This window comes from Furipterus horrens, unplaced genomic scaffold (genome assembly GCF_987537825.1).
Source record: "Furipterus horrens unplaced genomic scaffold, mFurHor1.1.pri manual_scaffold_2, whole genome shotgun sequence".
Taxonomy (NCBI): domain Eukaryota; kingdom Metazoa; phylum Chordata; class Mammalia; order Chiroptera; family Furipteridae; genus Furipterus; species Furipterus horrens.
The window spans coordinates 30,986,588-31,010,271 of record NW_028327172.1 but is presented as its reverse complement, the minus strand read 5'-3'; the positions used below and the strand labels follow the sequence as shown (position 1 = coordinate 31,010,271).

At 48.4% G+C, this 23,684-nt stretch overlaps 1 protein-coding gene across 2 annotated transcripts in view; it reads left to right on the top strand.

The window, feature by feature from the left end:
• Positions 1–23,684, top strand: part of NAV2 (neuron navigator 2) — a 363,747-nt gene that overhangs the window by 290,933 nt on the left and 49,130 nt on the right. For both annotated transcript variants that reach the window (XM_090263202.1, XM_090263193.1), the window contains 8 exons: positions 2,781–2,919; positions 10,717–11,008; positions 11,753–12,455; positions 15,313–15,780; positions 16,465–16,530; positions 17,908–17,952; positions 20,253–20,413; positions 21,742–21,930. In XM_090263202.1, the coding sequence (XP_090119328.1) occupies positions 2,781–2,919; positions 10,717–11,008; positions 11,753–12,455; positions 15,313–15,780; positions 16,465–16,530; positions 17,908–17,952; positions 20,253–20,413; positions 21,742–21,930 (2,063 nt within the window). The remainder of the gene's footprint in view (positions 1–2,780; positions 2,920–10,716; positions 11,009–11,752; positions 12,456–15,312; positions 15,781–16,464; positions 16,531–17,907; positions 17,953–20,252; positions 20,414–21,741; positions 21,931–23,684) is intronic.

The following is a 23,684-nucleotide window of genomic DNA, read 5'->3' as shown; positions in this document are numbered from 1 at the left end:
GTGGTGATTTGGCATCAGAATGTGCCCCCATCTCTCCTCTGAGCATGCGTTCGATCAGGAGGCATTTAATAAGCACAAACTCTGCTTGGACACGGAGGCGCGGTGACCCACAAAGTGAGGTTGATGTCACTGCAGCGCTGCCCTGCAGGTGGTAGCTGAGGAAGAGGTGGCTTAGGGTCTGGTAGCGTTTCACTCCCAGCTCTGCCCTGCATTTTTGGTGACCTTGGACAAGGATCCTCATAACCTCAGTTGCCTCATTAAGAAGCAAAGCTGCCTCTGGGTATATAGGACAGTTGGTGAGAATATGTGCCTGTGTTGGATAGTCCACACTGCACGTGGGAGGTTCTTCGTGAATGGCCATTGTTGTGAAAGGCGGCCTGACCCAGACCAGGAGGCGTGCAGGTTCTGAAATTAGACAGTCTTGCGTTTTAAACCCAATTTCAGCATTGATTGAAAAACACTGGTCAAGATACTTGTTCTTTCAGCCTTGATTTCTTCATTTCTCAAGTGGGGTGGATAATAGGTACTTTGTAGGGATGATACGAGGACTGGAGATGTGTATAATATGTTTACAGTACCTGACATGATGCCTGACACAGGACATGCATTTAGCTGCTGTCACCAAGCAGGCCCCTGTGCAGATTTGGAAGGTAGAGCAGACCTTTCTGCAGGGAAAAACTAGAAAATTGTGTAAGTGTATAGAAACAAATCCAAAAGTGTGAGACCATGGAATTCAGGGCAGAGGGTGGTTAGGGTTTAGAACTAGATGGAAGCCCGGCCAACACAGTGGAATCACATGAGTGAAGTTTGCTAAGACCCTGGAGCCCAGGACCTTCAGGACCCTGTGACTTCATCCACAACAAACCCTTCTGAGCCCTCAGGCTTCCTGCCTTTATCCTCCCTACTTGGGAACCAGTCACACATTTCTCAGCCTTATGGGAAAGGTGGGCTTTTGGAAGCCTAATAGCAGTGCTGAAGGGAAAAGGGATGAAACCAGGTTTTCACTAAGCCTTTGTCATCCTGCTTGGTCCGCAGAACTCAGGCAGGCACCTTATAAGCTTCTGGAACAAACCAGAACTTCTTCTGAGTTATTGGGGGGCAGTCCTCCGCCACCCAGCATCTCTGAGGCATCAAGCTGCCGCTTCACAGGCAAGACGGGGATGGAAGGCTGAGTGGCGGGGTGAGGCGGTTCAGTCAGAGCTTTGTTACCAGGCAGCCCCAGGAGTAGAGACTGGCCTCACCACGCCCGCTGCATGACGGGGAATCTGGTGCCTCGCCTCACCAGCCTTGGCTTCCTCCTGGGAAGTGAGCCGTGTCCTGTCCCCGTGTGCACTGAAAATGGACGTCAGGAATGCCATCTGGCCTCACCGAAAAGAAGGTGACTCTGGAGTCATCGAGGTTGGATCCAGATTCTGCTCCACCTCTTACTAGTGTTCTGGCCTTTCTAAGCCTCTGTTTCTCTGCCTATACAATAGACAAACAATCGCACTTAGCTGTTTCCTCCAGATCAAGCAGAGCAATGTTGGAAGTTTGCTGTCCAGCCCCATGAGTCTGAATCACTGGCTAAGTCCCTGCCACGCTGTAACCAGAGGAGAAAATGCAGCAGGCTTAATGGGTAGGGGGAAGGAGTGGCACTGGACACAGAGAGACCAGGGAAGAAAGCCCTTCTGAGGGGTTGCCCTTCAGGTGAGGAGGAGGCAGGGACAATATCCAGGAGAAGGGACAACTAATGGAAAGCCCTGTTGGCTTAGGAGGAACAGAAGCCCATGTGGCTGGAGTCAGCAAGCCACGGAGAGGCTGGCGAGAGACAGGACTTAAGAGGGAGGCGGATCAGAGGGTCTTGAAGGCCAGAGTAAGGGGTTTGGGTTTTAAGTGCCCGAGGATATTCACAGTGGAGCAGCAGGACCTGATTTATGTTTCAGATACGGTTGCTGTGGAGTGAATGGATTGGTTTAGAAGTAGAGCCCAGAGCCCAGCTGACCTATTGGCCAGAAACTAAGCAGAGTTGACAGCAGCTTTGAACTGGGGTGGTGGTTGGCGGGAAGCATATTGGGATATATATTACAAGTTGAGATGGCAGGACCAGAAGGTGGATTTAAATGTCCGGTGGTGCTGGGAGATGGTAAGGAGGAAAAGAAGAATCATTGCCTTGACATGAGGTGGCGAGGGTGAGGGGGGTCACAGTGGATTTGAGAGTTGGGAAATGAAGCATTCTATTTTAGATGCATCCTGGGATATTATTAGAATTAAGAGCTGCCAACAGAGTTGGCAGGTCCCTGCTGCCTTTTGCAGCTTTCATTCCTTTGGCATTTCATCCAGGAGTGGAGTCCAGCACGTTTGTATCACAGTGAGAATTCTTCCTCCTTCCTCTGACCCGTAGGAGGGTGCCACTGCTGAATCTTTCTCTGCACCGCCTTTAGCTCTAATCTCCAAAGCTGCTGCCCCTACTCAGCCATGAGGCCTGTGAAGTAGCCATGACTTTATGAAGTTCCCACCATGACGTTGAGGATGAGGTAGTAAGTGGGTAGCATCTTTAGCCACTTGGGGAAGCACCCAGCCTTGTGGGGAAGGCCTGTATCATCAGCCACTTGGCCCAGCTGCCAGTCCCAAACAACAAGAGTGATGGCTCCCATGAAGATGAGTCATGTCAGAAGCCAAAGGGCTTTGTCTCGGACTTCATGACACAGGGAGCCTCCGGGATGGTGTGCAGTTGTCTGTGCCGTCAGCCTGAGCTGGTGCAGCATGAGGTTCTGGTGCTCAGGGTGTGTTTGTCTTGGCAGCTGGGATGACAGCAGCTCCGTCAGCAGCGGGATCAGCGACACCATAGACAACCTCAGCACTGATGACATCAACACCAGCTCCTCCATCAGCTCCTATGCCAACACACCTGCCTCCTCTCGCAAAAACCTGGATGTACAGGTAAGAAACAGGCTCCCTCCCAGGTTCTCCCAAAGGCCCTGCAAGCAGACAGCTTTGGGCTTGTGGGCCCAGGGGGCCATTTGGGGTGAGCCGAGTTCCCAGCTCCATGAGATGAAGCCCAACCTCCTGTGTGCTGCCTGTGCTTTTGTCCCCCGACTGTGGCCTCTGCCTGTAGGGCAAGGGGGTCAGGCAGCAGGGCACTGGAAATAGGAGTGGGGCAGCCTTGCCACCCTCCCTGTGGTGGCCTTGGTTACATCACGTTCCCTTCCTGGACCTCAGTTTTATAATCTGTTTTATTAAAAATGGATTGCTGGACTCAGCTGGCCATACTTATCCTGGAGTATGTGTTCCCTTTTAGCCTCCACGGGCACAGGTCTGATTCCTTAGGAGCGATGGGGTGGGAACAAAGATTCGGAGCCCTGGATGGGGAGGCTAGTGCATCCCATCCTCCTGACAACGTGTTTTATTAGGCCCACAGCGTTAGTTTTCTTTTTAACTGGATTCCATGTCAAATTTGATAAATTCTGTTATTTTACATGAAAATGAGTCTCCACTTTCTCTTGAAAAAATCAGAAGATATTGTCTCCTTGAGCCTATATTCTCCAGATGGCAACAGTCAAGTGTTTGCCCCCTTCAGACGGGGACCCAAGGGTGCACAGCTGTCTTATCCTGAGATGCTGATTTTCAACCCCTACTTTAAACTCTCAGACTTTGTTTTGAATATAGTGCTGCATTACATTTGCTTTCAAAGCAGTTTCATGGAGGGCCATTCACCTGCCCTCATGACATTCCTTAGTGGTTGAAGGGAAAGGCTGGTTCTAATAAACCCATTTTACTGGTGGAAAAGCCAAGTGCCATCCTCACAACTAGTCCCCAACTTGGGTCTGACCAGCACAAGGATTCGTCCATCATGGCACCGACATATGTGAGCTATAGTCTTTTTCATGATGGGTCCCTCCCACCCACGGAAGCTGCTGGACTCAGGTGAACCCATGTGAAGGTCTGATCAGACAAAGTCTCCCAGAGCCACCTGGGGAGGGGCAGAACTGCCACTGCCCCTTCGCACACTCCCTTCCATGCCGGCTCATTCCCTTCCACGTCCACTTTCTTTCTCACTGTTTCTCACAGATAGGAACTGCTTTGGAATCCCTCTGCTTTCAAGGTATTTTGTCTTTGAGGACAGAGCTAGAGACAGGATACGTCAGAGTGTGGGAGTAATTCTGCCCCACAGAAATATGCGTTGCCTGACTAGTGGAATCTATTAGGTTTTGCCTCTGGGTTTGCTTGCGACTGATTGAGTTTTCATTTTAGCCAGAACTTCTCATTATTGTTGGAGAGTGAGGATGGGTTGTGGTGTTGGTTAAGGGGGACTAAAATCACCCAAATGAAAGGGACATGAAGATTTGGGGGGAGGGGGTGCTGATCATATTCTATATCTTGATTTCTGAGTGATAGTTATATATGTTAAATTGGTAAAATCCATTCAAGCTATATACTTAATGATCATTTACTTCAGTGTGTGAATATTACACCTCAATAAAAAAGTTTGTGAAGCCGAAGAAAAAATCCCTAAGCCACACTGGCCCCGAGTAATCACTGTTTAATCACTAATTAGACGCAAGTCAGAATCGCCGAGGCCGCCCGTGGCCTCACCACCTACCATTTGCCAGCTGTCTCCGCCGGCACCACTTTTCCTTTCCTAGTGGACACTTAATTTTTTTCCCTGAGATTCATCCTAATTTCCTAATATATGTAACAGATAACAACTGGCTCCCACATGTCCTTAAATACTAAAATGGGAAACCAAGGAATTGATCCCCTGGTGTCTGTAATTGGAGGGCAGGCAGGTTATTGGAGGTACTTGAGGGAGGGAGGGGAGACAGAGAGGAAGGGAGTGAAGAAGAGAGAGAGGGATCAACAGATAGGGTCCATCAGGTTTAGTTTACCTGCCACGTAGGAACAGGCTTGCTCCTAAGACACACATGGAGCCAACAAAACACTGTATGGGAAGAATCTTCTTGTCTTTGTTCCCTCCCTACAAAGTCAGAGTTGGAATCTATTTTCCACATCAATACAGAGTTAACATCTAGAATTTACAAGTGATATCCTATCGGATACTCTTGAGTTTGGTTCATGCCAGGGTCCCCTCCTCTTGGACCACCAGCTCTTTGCTTCCACCTGGCACAGGTCACATGAGAAAAGGTTCAGGAATACAATACAAACGTGCCTTTTGATCACGATCAGAAAGTTAATTTCAAAGGACCTAAAGGGTTTCATATTCATTGGGTTGTTTTTGCTATAAGACTACCTGCTTTTAAATATTTCAATAAAATCAAACCAAGTAGGTAGTGGAATAAAATACAGACTTGGCACCAATAGTTTTTAAGATTCCTGTTGAGATGGTTTCTTTAAATGGATTTTTAGTGGCATCCCTTTGTTCCTGTCCAGGGAGCATCTTCAAATATTTGAATCTGTGTAAATGGCAGCCTCCCCCCTCCTCCCCTGTACCACTCAGAGAAACGCTAAGGGCCATTACCCCCCTCTGAGCAGCATCAGTCAGGGGGAAGATGCATGCTGCCAAGGCTTCTCCAGGGCTCACACGGGTTTCATCACATACTGGTTTCTCCTGGATGAACGGGTAGCACACAGCGCCCCAGGCGGGTCATGGAAAGACAGGGAGAAGTAGTTCAGCGTGTCACCAGGAAAACAGGTTAGGGGAGAGGTCACCTGCCTAGGTTTCCATATTTGAAAAGCCTCCGAGGAATAGCCAAAAGGAAGTACATCTGAGGAACAAGGAAGTCTGGTCTGGAAAGCGGAAGGAGGAGCCTCTATTAGCTGACTGAAAGAGGAGACACATAACGGAGGAGCGATCCCTGGGAGCTGGAAGTCCCCCCCGCCCCATCCGTAAGTGACCGTCTTCCCCGCAGATGTGGAGGAGCATGCACGCGTGCCCTTGTGAGGCACACCTGCCCATGTTCAGCATCGGGCCGCCGCGCCCACTGTTTCTCCGAGTGGGGGCAGAGCCCCCCCTGCTTGAGGTGAGCCAGCCCAGGTCACCTGTCAGGTCGCAGGGGTGGCCTCTGAAGTCAGGGTTGAGCTCCTCACTCTGTGATGTCCTTGGATAAGCTAATCATCCTCTTCAAGCCTCTGCCTCCTGCCTGTAACATTACGGTAATGAGCTCTGAAGGGTGAGCTGCGGGTGCGGGTGCGGATGCGTGCAAATACTTTATCTGCACACTCTCCCGGTGCCGTTAGTGACCTAACTCCCTCTGGGTTACTGTCCCTCTGCCTCCCTCCTCCATTCATGTCAGTAATTAAAGCTGACTGTGTTCTTAATATATTTTATTTGTTGTTTCAAAGCAATTCACCTTATATTTTGCAGCATTTTATTTTGAGGACAGTGTTCTTGGCTCCTGGGGACTTTACCAGACACATCTCTGCCCAAGTGTTCATCTGCCCGCTCCTGTCCTCAGTCGTTCAGTGATTCCTCTCAGTTCTGTGGAAGGTTCCATGTCAGGTGCTGAGATGCAAAGAGGCACGATTCAAGATTTCTCTTATTTCTCTGAAATTTTTTAAGGAGGTATACAGGGTGGGGGGAGATAGATAATGCCATGTGCATTTATTCTTTGCTACTCAAGGCAATAAACTTATGAATTCTGTGGCAAGGATTCCTGACCTGTGTGGCCATCAGTGAGCCTGGAGTGCTCTGGACGTTCTCTGGATGTCCCTGTGGACATAGGGATAGGGTTTGGCTGGAGGCGGGGAGGGGCACTGCTTCTGCCCAGTCGCTTGGTTGCTGCTGCTTGTGCCTTCAGGCAAGTTACTTTTGCTCTTTACACCTGGTCTGTGAAATGCGGATGATACAGGCTCAGCGGATTGATTGAGTGAGCGAGCTCGAGGGACGCAGTGCCGGGGAGAAGAGTGGCAGGGCATGGTGATAATGCTGATCATTTTTCTGCTATGACAGGGGCTCAGACCCCAGCTGGTTTAGCCTCTTGATCTGCAGGGGATGTGGGCATGAAGAGGGCAGTGCCCTTGACTTCCAGAGGCTTGTGGCTTGACTTCCAGAGGCTTGTGGCCCAACAGCAGGAAAGACAAGTGCCCTTTTCACACTTAATACAAGACAAAAATGGGATAAATGCTAAAGTGCTGGGGGTTTTCAGAGGTGAGGGGGTTTATTGAGTCCTTCCACATTTAGTTCATTGAGTCTGTATCAGCCGGCTCTCTAAGACACCCATCTATGATCACCCCCATTTTGTATACAAGATAATGATCTCTCTGAACCCTCCGGGGCCACACACAGCAAAGGAACGGCAGCACCCAATACTTGAACTCAGTCTGTCAGATTCCAAGCCCATGTCTTCCCCCCACATCATGCCATGTGGCCTCCACCTCACTGCTCCGGCCCCACCTTGGTTCCACCCTCTCATTCACAGAGGGTTGGCTTCTGCAGTCCATGCTGAACCTGGGCCCTTGGTCGTGAACTCCCCAATCTCCCAGGCCCTCTCCTCTCTCCTGTATGGCTACTCTCCCACCTTCCTCGTGGGTGTTGAATGAGTAAATGGTAGGGGCAATAGGAAAATCCTTTCAAAATTAGGTGCCATATGAGATGAGAACAGCTGACAGAGGCATTGAGGGCCAAGGGGAGGGTACAGCTCTGGATCCCCATGTGGCCAGCCTGCTGGCCTTGTGTTGTAAGCCCTGGGAACAGAGAGGCGGGGGCTTGTTCATCTTTTGATCCCTCGTGGTGCCACCCTATGATCTGGCGCATGCCTCCCAAAGGGTTTGCTAAGGAGATAGGAACTTAAAGCCAGTGATGTCCCAGGCAGATGCCCACTGAGCGGAGTAGCGCTGGGAAGGCTGCTGCCCTGGTCCGAGTTGTGGGGGTCCTTGTTCTTTCCAGAGGGGGGATTCAAGCCATAGTCCTGAGCCAAGGCCATGTGCACTCTCTCTACCTCAGGGGGAACTGGAGCTCTGGGGTCCCACCCAGAGGCTGGGCTGGAGCTGCTCTGGGGTTGGAGCTGGGGAACAACCAGCCAGCCAATGTGGAAAGAGCCTCTGCTGGGTGTTGGGACTGTGTCAGGAGCCGCTGGGCAAGCAGAAATGTCTCATTGCCCTGGGGCTCATTCCCGGGAAGGCAGCATGGCTTAAAGGAGATAAGATGTGGACTCCCCGGGACCCTGGCCCCTCCACAGCCTCACTATGTGATCTTGGACGCTTTTCTTTTCCATTCTGTGCCTCAGTTTGTTTTCTCATGTAAAATTGAGTCTTATGAACTGTAACTTCCTCAGTTTTGGTGAGGATTAAATTAAGTGATGCAGGCAAAACACTTTAGCCCAGTGCCTAACACATGGTAAGTGCTTAATAAATTTTGTTGTTAACCGTTACTGCTATTAGCACCACTACAATTTGGGGTAAATAAGGCATAGGAATGAATATTAAAAGAACGGATGCAGTAACCCAGGATGCGGTATGTGCTAACTTTTCTGTATGTCTTAGAGTGTATTAGAAACTGTTAAAATGTACTTGGATGGGATATTAATGATGTGTACTTGTTCTTGTTCATTGTAGTATCCCCAGTGACCCAATGCTTGCCTGGCAGGTAGTGGCCTGAACTAAATATTTGTGGGGTGATTGCTTCCCAAGCCACCCTCTTTCCTGCCTCAGGCCTTGGCCCACACTCTTCCCTAAACTCTTCTCTTAATATGTTTCTTCTCATCCTTTTTTTTTTTAAGATTTTATTTTTAGAAAGGGGAGAGGGAGAGAAACACCAATGTGTGGTTGCCTCTCGCATACCTCCTACCAGGGACCCAGCCCGCAACCCAGGCGTGCTCCCCAACTGGGAATCGAACTGGTGACCCCCCAGTTTGCAGGCCAGCCTCAATTCACTGAGCCACACTAACCAGGGCCCTTCTCATTCTTTAGGGCACTTCTTCAAAAAGGTCTTACCTCCCCACTGACCCCTCCCCCATTATCATAATCTAAATTACATCAGTGCCTATATTTCTATCTCAGGTTCCTTGTCCTTTTCCTTATAACGTTCCTTACCATTCACAATTACTTCTTTACTTGTACTTATTTATTCCATCTCTGCCCCTTTTGCTGAATTGTAAACTCCAGGAGTGGTGGGAACCAATCTTTCTCACAGATCCCCAGACCTTCCACGGTGCCTGGCAAAGAGTGAGCATTGAAGAACCCTGACTAGGAATCGAACCAGCGACCTTTAGCTTTCCGGGATGGCACTCAACCAAGTGAGCCATGTTAGTCAGGGCAGGAGTGGGTAACTTTTATTTCCACTCCTCTGTAACACTGAGGTGAGGACAGTACTATGTACGTACTGACCCTTTTCAACCAGGGGGTGGCCGGGATCAGAGGGCATCCTTTTGTTAAAATGTGCTGTTGCTGGAAATGCCTGTGTTCATTTGTTCACTCATTTATTCACCAAGCCTTGACGGGGCTCCTGCTCAGTGCTCAGACGTGAGAAGCCCTCTTTCTGTGTCCCTCACCACAGTTGAACAATGAGCTTCCCACGGTTGGGGAGCGCTTCTGTCCTCTTCACACCTCGGGAGCCTAGGACCTAGCAGGAGCTCAGTGTGTGCCTGAGGAATGACCAAACACGTGAAGGCACCCACAGGAGGATGTCATGGATGAGTGGAATTCATCAGGGTGAAGGGGTGGAGAGAAAAAGAGTCCGTGGTGGCGACAGAGGAACAACTGAACGTGGGCTGCGTGTCTGTGTTTAGACACCCAGACAGTGTCTTTCATGGAGGAAGGTGTTCGTACTCGTCCTGGAGGACAGGCATTAGGCCAGGTTCTGGCCAGCGGATCATTTTGATTTCCTACCTTGCTGATGATACTCATTCTAGGTAGTTAAGTATAGCAAGGAAGAGACTTATTTCTTTGTACAGCCCCTCTCAAGTGGTGCTGACCTCCCTTCCCCATTCTCTGCCTGGCTTCTCCCGGCTGGCAGGCTGGCATCTCCTTGGACTGGCCCCACCCTTGAGGGAGGCCCTGGAGGCATTCTTGTTAGCTTCTGCCGCAGCCAATCATTAACATCGCACTTCTGTCCCCTCCTGGGTTCCGTGGCCAGCAGGTCAAGGCTCTTCCAAAGAAAGCTGGCTCATTATATGCCTTGTCTGAACAAAATCCCACAAGAAGAGCAAAGCGGTGTGGCATATAAACAGGGCTGGGGTAGGAGCAGGCACCCGCTGGCTTTTAGCATTGGGGGGAAGTGGCTTTTGAGGATATGTTTTCCTCTCAGCCCCTCTCCCTCCCCGAGAGTGGAACTAGCAGCCACCCTCACTTGCTCGCTCACTGGCTCCGAGTGTTAGACGGTGGCGCTGTGCTAGAAGCTAAGATCACGCTGCCAGTGGAGAGACAGGGAGACAGAAGAACAAAGAAAGACAGGCGGGAGGCTGGATGCTGGATGCTGGCTAGAGATCAGGCCGACTGAGTTAGAGGGGGTTTGTCACCAAGTGGCAGAGGGTTGGTGGCTGAATTCTCGCCACGTCTGCATCTGCTCATGGTTCTCCATGGGGCTCCTTCCCTCTTGCTCCTCTGGCCCCTTTTACTCTTCTCCCTCACTCCTTTCTAGGACATAGTTATATTCTTTACTTTCCTTGGACCCAAAACACCAGGCACTCTTCTAGTAAGATAACCCAAGTACAAAGGCCCGAACATTTTCAAGTAGTTATTCTTTTTCTCTTAATTCATCCAGTGCATTGGCATTTTTGCTCTGTGGCGAGGGTCTCTCTAACCTGGGATTTGGGAGGGACTAATTCAGAGTCTCACCCACAGACGGACGCAGAGAAGCACTCACAGGTGGAGAGGAATTCCCTCTGGTCGGGCGATGATGTCAAGAAGTCCGATGGAGGGTCAGACAGCGGCATAAAGATGGAGCCGGGGTCAAAGTGGAGGCGGAACCCCTCGGACGTGTCTGACGAGTCCGACAAAAGCACGTCGGGCAAGAAGAACCCCGTCATCTCCCAGACGGGCTCATGGCGGCGAGGCATGACAGCTCAGGTGGGCATCACCGTGCCAAGGACAAAGCCAACTGCCCCGGCGGGCACGCTGAAGACCCCAGGAACAGGTGAGTAAGAGGACACGCCATCTTACATCCACAGGTGTGAGTTCCAAAACCAAAACCTTAGTCACTCTAGCAAGAAATTATTATTTTTTTTGTTTTGCTTTCTAAGTCCCGTAAATGCCAAGGTATTTGTTCTTAGGGTGTAGACTCTGCTAATAACCAGCTTTCAGAAAAGTTCGCATCTCTTCCTTTTTCCAAGTGGGAATATCTGTTAAAGCTTTTAAAGTCTGAAGATGGTTCCACGGTTAAGGCTGCATTAAACTGGGGTAACTGTGTGCTGGGTAAGAGCCACACTCAAGGGTGTGTGTGTGTATAAGATGTGGGTATGTGGAGTTGATGTTTTCCATGATTCAGGGATGTGTGTAAAGAGGGGAGGTGTTTTTGCAGGAAGTTAAGGGTACCTCCTATAAATGTTAGGAACATCTTTTTCATGGGCAGAGAAAGAAAGTTCAGTCAAAGTCAGATCTCTTCCCCAGACATGTCAGTGATTGGCTGGCTTTGCTTTATTCTGGGTAAATTTAGATTGTTTTGCTAATGAGTAAAATCATTGACATCTAAAAGGCTCACAGTGACAGTAGTAGACTAGAGTGTCTTTATGAAAAGCTCTTTCCTCTGCCTCCCAAGGGTACTGCTCTCCCCGAGGAGAATGTGAACCAGTTCTTTGGAGGAGGGGAGGATTTTAAACAGACTGAACTGGATGAGCTGGCTTCTTGGTTTGCAGGTTAACCTTGCTGATTTCTCTCTCAGGAAAAACTGACGATGCAAAGGTGTCCGAGAAAGGAAGGCTGTCTCCCAAAGCCTCCCAGGTGAAGCGCTCCCCGTCCGATGCAGGCCGCAGCAGCGGGGATGAGTCCAAAAAGCCCCTCCCCAGTAGCTCCCGGACGCCCACTGCCAATGCCAACAGCTTTGGATTCAAGAAACAGAGTGGCTCGGCTGCCGGTCTGGCCATGATCACAGCCAGTGGGGCCACTGTCACCAGCAGGTCAGCCACGCTGGGCAAAATCCCAAAGTCGTCTGCACTCGTCGGTCGGGCTACTGGTCGGAAGACAAGCATGGACGGGGCTCAGAATCAGGACGATGGGTATTTGTCTCTCAGCTCCCGGACAAACCTGCAGTACCGGAGTTTGCCAAGGCCCAGTAAGACCACCAGCCGGAATGGGGCTGGGAACCGATCTAGTACTAGCAGCATAGATTCCAACATCAGCAGCAAGTCAGCCGGCCTGCCGGTGCCCAAGCTGAGGGAGCCTTCCAAAACGGCCCTAGGGAGCTCTCTGCCAGGCCTCGTCAACCAGACGGATAAGGAGAAAGGCATCTCATCAGACAATGAGAGCGTGGCTTCCTGTAACTCAGTGAAGGTGAACCCGGCAGCCCAGCCTGTGTCCAGCGCAGCTCAGGCCACTCTCCAGCCAGGGGCCAAGTACCCTGATGTGGCTTCTCCCACGCTCCGCAGGTAAGTGAGTAAATGGCACTAAGCAGAACTGGAATATATGGAATGGTGCCCTGGATAATCAATAAGTTCCTGTTTCTTAGTTAAAGCAGCCTCTGTGTTCTCCTCTGTTTGGTCAGATGCTGCCAGCAATTTTGCAGTCAACTGATTATTTTTCCATGTTAGGGTGAAAATCATAAGCTTCTGTAATCCGTCATCCTGAGTTCAAATCTTGGTTTCCCCTTAATTAACCACCATGTAAACTTTCTTAACAGTTGTGCCTCAGTTTTCTCATCTGTAAAATGGGGATACTGATACCTACCTGACAGTTCATGTGAAGATTAATCTATGTAGCTGTTATCTGGCCCATAGTAAGTAGTCAATAAAAGTTAGCTACCATCCAGATCTGGATAGGTAGCCCAGGGAAAGCAGACAGTATATTTTCTTGTCTTGTTAATTCTGTGGCTGAGATTCCTCGTCATTATGCTAGATAGTGATCTTGGCCAGATCTTTTTTCCAAAGAGTTCAATATTCTCCACATATTTATTTATAACTGCATGCATAATTCCAAATTGGTCTCTGAAATTTTAGCTTCCTTAAAAAAAAATAAAATAAGACAACCTCTTAAAGCAGAAGTATTTCTGAAAAAGAAATTGATTTCCTATTACCTTAAAAAGGCATTTTCTCACATTTCCACACTGGGTGAAAATTTTTACATGAAAATATTATTCGCTTTTTTTTCTTAAGCTTTCTTTTAAATTTCTACAGCTTTTGCCTGTTTGTAGTATCTCATTATAACATCCATATCCACTGGACCTTTCTTAAACTTCACGTGCATAGGACAGAGCTTATTCTAGCCTCTCAGGAAATTTCTTATCATAGGAAAGAATAAATCCAAGGATAGCAAACCATGCAGTGAAAAAAATCAAAATTATGTGCACATGGACATATTTGGGGATGAATCGGAATGTTTGAAGAGACTTCAGAAGAAGCATTCCACATGAAAGGTGTAATGAAGCAATTCACTGTTCTTTGTCTAGACTTGAATATTAGAATTTCAGTAATGATTATTTTTTCAAGGGAAGGTCCTATTGGGCTGTTCTTTGTTGTTTTACCAGATTGCCTTGTAAATGAAAATTTTCTGTTTCTTGCCTCAAGTATTATATGTAATATTCATTCTTTGGTATTAATAGATTTCCTTCAGTAACTACAAAGGCATTTGACTAGCCCCCTAGGCTAGTGTAACAGAATACTTGAAAATGCATGCATTTTCTGAGTTTCTACATTGAACACCTTTCATTCAATTCCTGGCAATTACGTTTTTATAAATGGTTAAGGTGGTTTTTAAAATTTTTTTTATATTTAATTTTTGTAAAAATTTTATTTATTTGTTTTTAGAGACAGAGGAAGGAGAAAGAGAAGGAGAGAAACAGTAATGTGTGGTTGCCTCTTATGTGCCCCCAACTAGGGACCTAGCCCGCAACCCAGGCATGTGCCCTGACTGTGAATCGAACTGGCGACCCCTTGGTTCGCAGGCCGCGCTCAATCCACTGAGCCATACCAGCCAGGGCAGGTGGTTTTTTTAAAATTGTGCCTTAGTATGGAAAAGACAGATCTTAGGTAAAATGTAATAACTCTTCAACAAAGAAGTTGGTCTTTTTCTGTGTCTTTACACGTAGCAGGATTAGGAACAATGAATAAAAGTGAAGAAGATGGATCAGGCTTTTGTTTTCTAATTGAAAGTGCTTGGCACTGGGGTGAATTGGCCCTTGATGTAGTGAGGTCCCGTGACTGGAAGAGTGTAAGCATTCTAGAGCCAAGATTCAACAATAGGATATTTCCATTCTCTGATTGTCACCAGGCAAAAGTGTTTCTCATCTGTTACCAGATACTGTAGTGAGGATTGAGTATGTGATCGGTTGGTTGGTTGTTTTTACAAGAACTGAGATTTGTAAGGACTGTTATGAGAAGACAGAAATCAAACTCACACCACTGGGCAGCCTGGGGAAAGGCCATCTGCCTGTCAGTGTCTTCGTCACTTTGCAGAGATATCCATTCCACCAGAGTTTCAGTGAATGGACTTTCATGCATTACTAGAGCATGTACTGCTCTAAGACCATCCTGCCACTCTACCAGGTATCCTTCTGCCCATGTATTCTGACAGCTCATTTTTTGGTCATGAGCAGGGGGGATGACATGGAATGGCATTTCTGTGTATCTATCAGAGACAGTTCACACCGTTTGTCTGGCCTAATGTCTTGTGAACTCAGCGAGGTTTCTGTGTACATTAAGGGGTAGTACTGGCACTCTGGGCACAAAGACACACCTTTCAGGTAGGGCTTTCACTAAAAGATAAGTCTGTGAAGATAACTTTCCCCAGGCCCCATCCAGATCTAGATTCAGGTTCTTGATCCTACATGTTGAGCTTAGAGATCAGATTGACCAAATGCCTGGAGCTGAACTGTCATAAACTGACTGCCTGCTTTGTGCCCGGAGTCATGGATACAAAGATAATGAAGATAGCTCTTTTCCTTCTAGATGTTTCCTGGGCCAGGGCAATTTTCTAGCTACTCTGTTCATGGAAAGAAAGGGAGGCAAGATCTTGGACCAGCATGGATAGTCCTATAGAAAATTATTCCCCATTGCCCTTTGGCTCAGATATAGCCAGGGTCTCAGCTGCAGTGTAGAACCGGAAGCTGGAACCTGTTACACACCAGTGTCCCGCTGGCCTGTCCCGATGGAACGCCCATAGCCATTTCAGTAGAAGTGACTGTCTCCCCCCAGGGACTCCCATGGCTCCTGTACCTGTGCCCCACCCACCCCACTTCAACAGCTCGGAGCTCTGGGTGTTCAACCCAAACAACCCTTTGTCTCTTCACAGACTCTTTGGTGGGAAGCCTAGCAAGCAAGTGCCCATCGCCACAGCTGAAAACATGAAAAATTCGGTGGTCATCTCCAATCCTCATGCCACCTTGACCCAGCCAGGTAACTTAGAGTCCCCCTCAGGCAGCGGCATCCTGAGCAGCGGGAGCAGCAGTCCTCTCTACAGTAAGAATGTGGACATCAACCAGTCTCCTCTAGCTTCCAGCCCCAGCTCGGCGCACTCGGGCCCCTCCAACAGCCTCACCTGGGGCACCAATGCCAGCAGCTCCTCAGCAGTTAGCAAGGACGGCCTGGGCTTCCAGTCCGTCAGCAGCCTCCACACCAGCTGTGAGTCCATTGACATCTCCCTCAGCAGTGGAGGGGGCCCGAGTCACAATTCCTCCACGGGCCTCGTCGCCTCCTCTAAGGATGACTCCCTGACTCCCTTTGTGAGAACCAACAGTGTGAAGACCACACTGTCAGAAAGGTTGGTGATGTGCCTTTGGCTGCCTGTCTCTTTCCAAAAGACACCTTTTTAAGAGACAAAGGATTATGTTAGGAATCCCAGCTGTTAGTTCACCTTTGCCTGGGAGATTTCTCTCTTCCTTATCACCTGCGTCCTTCCTAGGAAAGCCAGTTTGGGATGGAATTAAGCTCCGCTCTGCTTCCTGTTATCTTTTTCATCGTGGTTAGTTAGTCTCAGTGCATGGAGCTGCTGGAAGTCTCTTGGGGGCAGATTTAATGCATCCACTTGAAATGGCATTCCACCTTTGAAATCCTTCCATTTTATTCTATTTGTTCATTAGTTGGCTTCTTTCCCCCTCCCCTTGTAATTGTGCAGGCAGAGTGGGTGGCTGGCTGCATTGGGGTGTGTGGTACGATGTTCCTTAGGCAGCGGGATCAATTTGGTGGTCATCATGGTGAACCTCCCAACCCCACGCCACACCCCCCACACACACACTGAAGGGCTGCTGGCCAGTGAGAGGAGGTCAAGAAACCTAAACCAACCCCAGAGCTCCAGATTTCACTTCAGTAGTGATGTGTCCATTGGGAAGAAAGAAAGCCAGGGATCAGCACTGGGAATGAGAAAAGTCACTGTATTTTTACAACTCCTCCCCTCTCTTCCAATCTAACGTTCCTTCTCTTCTTTTCTACTTGCCTGGACTTCTAGCCCTCTCTCTTCCCCCGCCGCTAGCCCTAAGTTCTGCAGAAGTACTTTGCCCAGGAAACAGGACAGGTAATGACATTGCAGGCCGGAGACCCCACCGAGCCTCTAGGTTCCTCTGCCCATCTGTGTCAAGCCAGATGTTTTGTGTGAGGCTGTTGGCCTGAGGCTTCCGCTTGTGTTTGTGGCTCCGGTGTAGTATGTGACCCCCAGACATGCCAGTGAGGGTCTGTTCCGCTATCCACTGAAGCCCCGGGAGAGGTGGGGTAGGGCCGGCCCCCACCCCTTCCCAGCTTGTGAAGGGACCTCAAACCTGCCACTCGAACTGGGGCGGCAGAAGCTCTCACTTGCATCTCAGCCTTCCTGTGGCATGCTCCCGCTTCCCACCCTTGCCCCCTCCTCCCTCCCCTCCCGCCCCAAGCCCAGAAATGACCTACCACCCACTGAGCAGCTTGGCCCTCACCTTTGTCTCCCACCCCCTCCACTCCCCACGCAGCTGGCTCTTCTCCCTTTCAAAGTCCTTCGCTGCAGTTCAGCCCCTTGCGTTTTGCAGGCTGCTCTGTTCTGTGTGCCCATTTCCTGTAACAATAATGAGAAAGAATATGCGAAGCATTGGGACTTCATCAATGAAGAGGCTTGTCTGCCCCCAGCTATCCCGTGGGTTAGCCTCTGAGATGGATATTGACCTCAGATTTGTGGGGGAGCCCTGGCTTGGCCAAACATAACAAACAGATGTTGTTTCTTGATAGAAAAAAAAATTAATGAAAACCCTCTTCACCCCATCAACAGCAAAATGTTTTTGTCAGACTCACAGACCAAGCCTTTAAACCCTTGTTCTTTAGAAATCCAAATGCCTTGACTTTATCAGCCAGCAAGTTGTAACATGCCCCGACTCAGGCCCAGAGCTCGGCTCTTAGCTACATCCAATAAGGACTGCAGAAACTGAGAGGGACCTGGAATTCACTTATGAATTCCAAATATGCAGACGGCAGGCCTCTTGAAACTCTGACAAGTCCCTTGCCTCACTTGAAGTCACCGCCGGTGGCCCTGGGGTGGCCCAGAGTTAGTGGTGCAGAGAAGCTGGCATCTCTCTCTCTCCGAGAAGCCGTGGTGATGGTGTAGAGATGGGCGACTGGGCCGCAGAAGGCACGGGCTCTGCTTCAAGGTGCGGCAGACCCTGAGTTTGGCTTTGAACCTGCGGGGCTGAGTGGCTCAGGCCTCCTGGTGACTGGGGGTCAAGTACGCACTGGGGTCAGCGCAGGCCGAGGGCTGGGTTTCTTTGGTGTCCCGTGGCTGCGCTGCACGCCCCGCTGGATAAGGGAGCCCTCCTGGTGAAGTGAGTCTCCTTCCCCAGCCCTCTTCAGCCCCTTCTCAGCCTCTCCCTTCTCACATCGCCTGCTTTTCCTGTGCTTCTCTGAAGTTCTCATTTTTGTTTTAACTTTCCTACAGTGACCCGCACCTTGATAGGAACACTTTGCCTAAGAAAGGACTCAGGTATCTGTGTTTCCTCCTTGCATCCATGCCATGTGGTGTGGCTCTGGGGCTTGGCTGGTGGGGGTTCGGGTGGGCTGGGCTCCCCGCTTTGGCCACCGCAGTAGGACCTTGGACGACCGCTCCCCTCACACCCTGTCATTCTCATCTCTCCATTCGTTGGCTTATTTGCTTGAGCAGAGGCTGTGCTTTTTCAGGCTTCATGTGGTAAAACCATGTCATGCGCAACATCCCTGTGCAAGCCCAGAGTGCGGTCCCTGTGGCTTCCGGGGCCAGTGGGTCTACTCGCTGGGCACGTCGTCATGGCCGTTCTGCTCACGGGCTGGCTTCCAAGAGAAAGGACGTGACTTGTAGCATGTTGATCTGTTCGCCAGGACAGAGCCAAGGAGGAAGGAAATATCACCACCAAATATGAAAAGATTTAACTTTCGGCCCATAGACAATTGCTAAGGACAGACACTTAGCACTCGTCTAAATAAACATCAAAAATCAGGTTGCTTTTCAGTGCCCAGCAAGACATAGGTGTGATCCATTTTTGGTGGAAAGAAAGAGAAGACGATGAGGAAATAAAGTCCTTTCATCTGGTGGAAGTCATGGTTTAGGCTCATTTTGGGTGCTGGTCCCGGTAAAACAAGATGCTATAAGTCACCGTGCCTTATACCATCTACTTCACTTTGCCAATCAGAGGAACCTCAGTGCTAATGCCTGCCCCGTGGTTTAAATGTCTTATGGTTGCAGCTGTCATTTCTCTTGCTCCCTAAATACGTCCTTCTTTGTAGCATCAGCTTCCCCTTGCACTAAGCATTATGTGCTTTTGCCAGAAATGGAACTTGGAATGAAATGTTTCAACACTGTCATGTATGTCTGTAGTTGATAATCTGTACCTCATAAGGCTGAGAGCATTTTGAACAGTAATGTGAGGTAGGTATCAATGCTTTCTTTCAAAAGGAGCTCTGAGTAAAGCCAACTCTAAGAGTCTAAAAATAAAAGTACTGAAAATCTCCCCAGTGTGGCCTTAAAAGAGGGAACTGGCAAGGCCTTTTGTACTGAACAGTTTTCATCCCACTGATGAGGGCTGATGGTTAGTGACCAGGCTAAGTGCTTACATTTCAGCCGCTTTTAATGCGCTGGACTTGCTACCCCACTGCTGCCCAAGAGAAAGCTAAATTCTCTAAATATTAACGTTTTTTATGCTGTATATATTTCTGGAGCAGATCTGTCCTATGAAAATGATGTAGCTCTGGCTTTTTTAAATTGGCTTTTAAACATGTGGAATAGGGATATGTGACAAGCTGTCTTCAGGGAACTGATATGACCTAGAAAGTGATATGTCCAACTAGAGTGAAAACATGAAGGAAGACATGTTCTTATATTTCCTCTCACTCTGACTTTCCCTTTCTTGCTCCCTCCTTCCACACATACACCCAATACCAACACACCAACCACAACTTCTTTTTAAGCCAAAAGAATCCCACTGTTGACGTCATCACTAGTCACCATGTGGTAATCTGTTTGTAAGTCTAAGGGTTCTCTAGCCACTTGGATGATTTAGAAATTTGAGAAGCTGCCTGTGGGCATAATGAGAAGAACATGGACTTTGAAATCATACAAAATAGATAGAAATCTTGGCACGTGACTCAAGATAACATCTGTGAAGGCACTTAGCTCATTGGAGACATTCAATAAATCACTACCAAATACACTGCAGAGTAAATGAGGAGGAATACCAACTTCTGAAGAGCCTCCCCTGTGTGAAGCCCAGTGATTTAGGGTTCCTTTCACGAAGCCTTATTTATGCTAGATTGCAGCATCTCCTGTAAGCACTGCTGTCCTCACACCTTTTCGTGTCTGGTTTCTGATATGCTGTGGCTCACGGCCACTCGTGTGTGCTCTAGAACGCAGATGCCATGCGTTGTCTAATAAATACATCCTCAGAGCTCTAACTGCAGCTTGTTTTGTTGCTTCAGTCCTATCAAGGTGGGGGCTTTGACGTGACACTGTCATGAATCAACATGTTGCAGATACGCCCCGTGACAGCTCTTCTGAGCAGTCACCGAACTTGCTCCCTTTATGTATTCCCTCCAAACTGTAAGGAATTACAGTTTTCCCCAAAGGCAGCCAAGTAGCAAAAAAAAAAAAAAAATTTTTTTAGAAACTTCTTAAGTTTCGGGATATGCAGCAATCTGATTTTTTTTTTTTTTTTTAAACATCAACTTTGGATATCTGATCATTGTCAGCTTCACAGAGTTCATTTTCATAAGCGTTGATCATAGTTCATCCCAGCTTGATTCCTGTCTGTCCAGGTATACTCCCGCCTCCCAGCTTCGCACACAGGAAGACGCAAAAGAATGGTTGCGGTCCCACTCTGCAGGAGGCCTGCAGGACACCGCCACCAATTCCCCCTTTTCCTCTGGCTCCAGTGTCACTTCTCCCTCCGGAACAAGGTTCAACTTTTCTCAACTTGGTGAGTAGCTGCTTGTCATGAGCTGTGCTGATCACCTCCCTAGGGCAGGGGTTAGCTTGTATTGGAAAGAGACAGGTTGGTCATAGACTCTCGGTATCTGATCAGCCCTCAACAATGTCGTTTGATTAGAGGAGATTGACAGCAAAAGACCTAGAGAAAATGGAAAAGTTTTTGGTACTCTAATCCATAATTTTTCTTTCTGTGGTTGAAAGAGGTAGGGTTATATCAAAGAGCTAACCATCCCATTCTTGATTTCTGAGACCTGAAGAAGTAGGTTTTATAGCATATCCTCATTGCTTTATTAAGCTAGAAATAAAAATCAAGTTTTGATTGAACAAGTATTCTTGGAAGTTCCTACTGCTGACATAATGCTTGGATTGGCACTGCGGAGAAAGGAAAAGAATTTGTAACATGCTCTCTGCTGATATGTCAGCAGATTCTTTTTTAGCGTGACAAACACCCAGACAAACTCATCAACAGAGTAAAAGAGAACAATGCAAAGCTTTACAGGAAGCCATATAGAAGTTGAAGTATTCTTTGCAGTTAGAAAAAGGGAAGATCAGTCCTGCTCAAATTGCAGGAGAAGGTGACATGAAGGTGACTGGGTGGGAGCTGGGCCTTGGAAGACTGCTAGAGGGGGAAAGAGCTTTTCCAGCCTTCTCCCCTTCTTCAGCGAGGCAGCCTCTTCTGACTATTGTGAATAATAAACTCAGTCTTTAAGGACAGGTGTGGCTCATCATCGGGTATGGCTTAACTCTTCATTTTCAGTTAACTGCAGGGATACTTCTGAAATATTATGCATTAGTAGAAATGATAGAATTTTAATAAGAAAGCTAGTTTCAACTAAGGTAAATCTGCCCCCTTCGCACCAAAGCTCTTTAGGCGCTGGTCTTCAGTGTTCCGTTTCCGGGGCAATGAGACGTATGTTCATATTGTTCTTTCCCAGCCGTAACTCTTTGAGGCAGGAGTTTCTTCTCATGCACAAATGCTTCCCATCTGATCAAAAGCCCAGTGGGACTATTTTGGGCTTTTGGCTTTAGAGAGAATTGTTCCAGATGAGCCCAGGGAGTAATTAGCTCATGCCTGGAAGGTGACACTAGCTTGTCTGAACGTGCCAAGTTGGAAAGCTGAGGCCCAGAGCCTTGCTTTGGAACTGACCCACCTTTCCTCCCTTATTTTTAGCTCTCAGTGTGTAACTCAAATGCTGATGTGACTACCTTTTAGAAAATAGACAAGGGAGCGGAGTTGGCAGGGACGGATATGGCCGATAATAAGCAGTCTCCTCTTCACCCCCGTCCAGCCTTTTGATTCCATTCCTTTCGTTCCAGCGAGCCCCACCACTGTCACGCAGATGAGCTTGTCCAACCCGACCATGCTGAGGACCCACAGCCTCTCCAATGCTGACGGGCAGTACGACCCGTACACCGACAGCCGCTTCCGGAATAGCTCCATGTCCCTGGATGAGAAGAGCAGAACCATGAGCCGCTCGGGCTCTTTCCGGGATGGGTTTGAAGAAGGTAAGCAAGGAGACTGGCCATCTCCCGGGCCAGGGGCTGTTGTTAATGCTCTTCTTTGCCAAGTTCACTTCACTGACCTAGAGTCTACCTATAAGTGCTTCCAGCTCTCCCACTTACTCTGGGGGAATAAATAGTAGGGTCTGGATCTTACTGGACCTCACAGGACTCGAGGGAAGAGGCTGCTGAAAAAAATCCAGAGGTGACCCTTACAGCTGGCTGAGTTCCGCTCTAGGCTTCTCTGTCTTGGACGTGGGCCGGAGCTTCTTGGCACACGCCTCCACCTCGAGGTTCCAGCGCCGGCTCACCATCTCGGCAGAGCGAGTTCCTGGAGAGTTCATGTCCCTGGGCTGACGCGCCCGTAAGACTCTGGGGGGCTGTGGGCAACCGTGCCCCTCTGCTGCACTCCGGATTTTTCTGCTTCTTTATTTAGGCATCAGTTTTTCAAGTTTATTGCTTTCAGTGATGCTCTTTTCCTTCTTAGCTTACTAATTGGCAATAATTTTGGATTAGATTTTTGCATTCTCTTCATTTTAATCAGGATTTTGGGTTAAGAATACTGTGGGAAGCTTTGCCTACTGCCTTCCTAACTCAGTTCATTTCTCTTTCCCTTTGTTCCTTCACTCAATGTGTGAGTCAGGGACACAGGCAGTCAAAATGCTGTGGCGGGACATCACCCACTCCCCCAAAAGCTTCCCAGAGGTGGACCGATAGGACATTAGAGGCAGTACTCACTGACGAATGAATGGTTAAGAATGCGTAGTAAGACTGCCAGGGCTTGAGTTTCAGTTCCACTGTTTGTTAGGTATATGATCTTGGGCAATTACTTCACCTCTCTTTGCCCTGTTTTCTCACTGATAACATGGGAGTCATACTACTACTCAGCTCATAGAATTATGAGAATTAAAGGAGATAATATTTTACAAATGCTAACCCAATAATGTTATTACATGTCATAGCCTATAGACAAAGCTTTAGCATTAGTGCTCTGGCAGCTGGAAGTTCCCAGCCAGAGGATGGGGACTCTTGGAGCAAAGCAAGCCCAGGCTGAGGGCAATATCTCTAGTTGTTCTCTCTTCTTTGCCAGCCACAGAACAGAAAGTGGGAGGGGAGTCATAGGCACTGACCTCTCTGCAAGAGTGGGGAAATATGCCCAGCATCCTCCTGGTAGGAAAGAACAAACAAACCTGATTGTTTCAGAAATCCCTAAACAGGTCAGGAGGTAGAGAAATGTGGGATATAAGCTTCTACGTTGCCTGATGGATTTTTTTTTTTTTTTAAGATTTTATTTATTTCTTTTTAGAGAGAGGGGGAAGGGAGGGAGAAAGAGAGGGAAAGAGACATTGCTGTGTGAGAGAAACATCAATCGGTTGCCTCTCAAATGCCCGCAACCAGGGACCTGGCCCACAACCCAGGCATGTGCCCTGACTGGGAATTGAACTGGTAACCCCTTGGTTCATAGGCCAGCGCTGGCGCTCAACCCACTGAGCCACACGAGTGAAGGTCCAATGGACTTTAAGAGTTTTAGAGTTTAGTTACAGAGCAGTTGCCCTGGCTAATCTTTTTAGTGACTTAATTCTCTCTACCCTCATTTATGTATCATTCGCATCCAGTGATATTCACTGAGCAGATGCAAGTCTGTAAATCCATATATGGGAACCTGCTGGGCCAGAGGATTAAGGAGGGGGAAGCGTGCGGGATGGAGAGTGGTTTCCTGGATTTAAGTGTTTCCCTGGATTTAAGCGCTAGAAATGAGT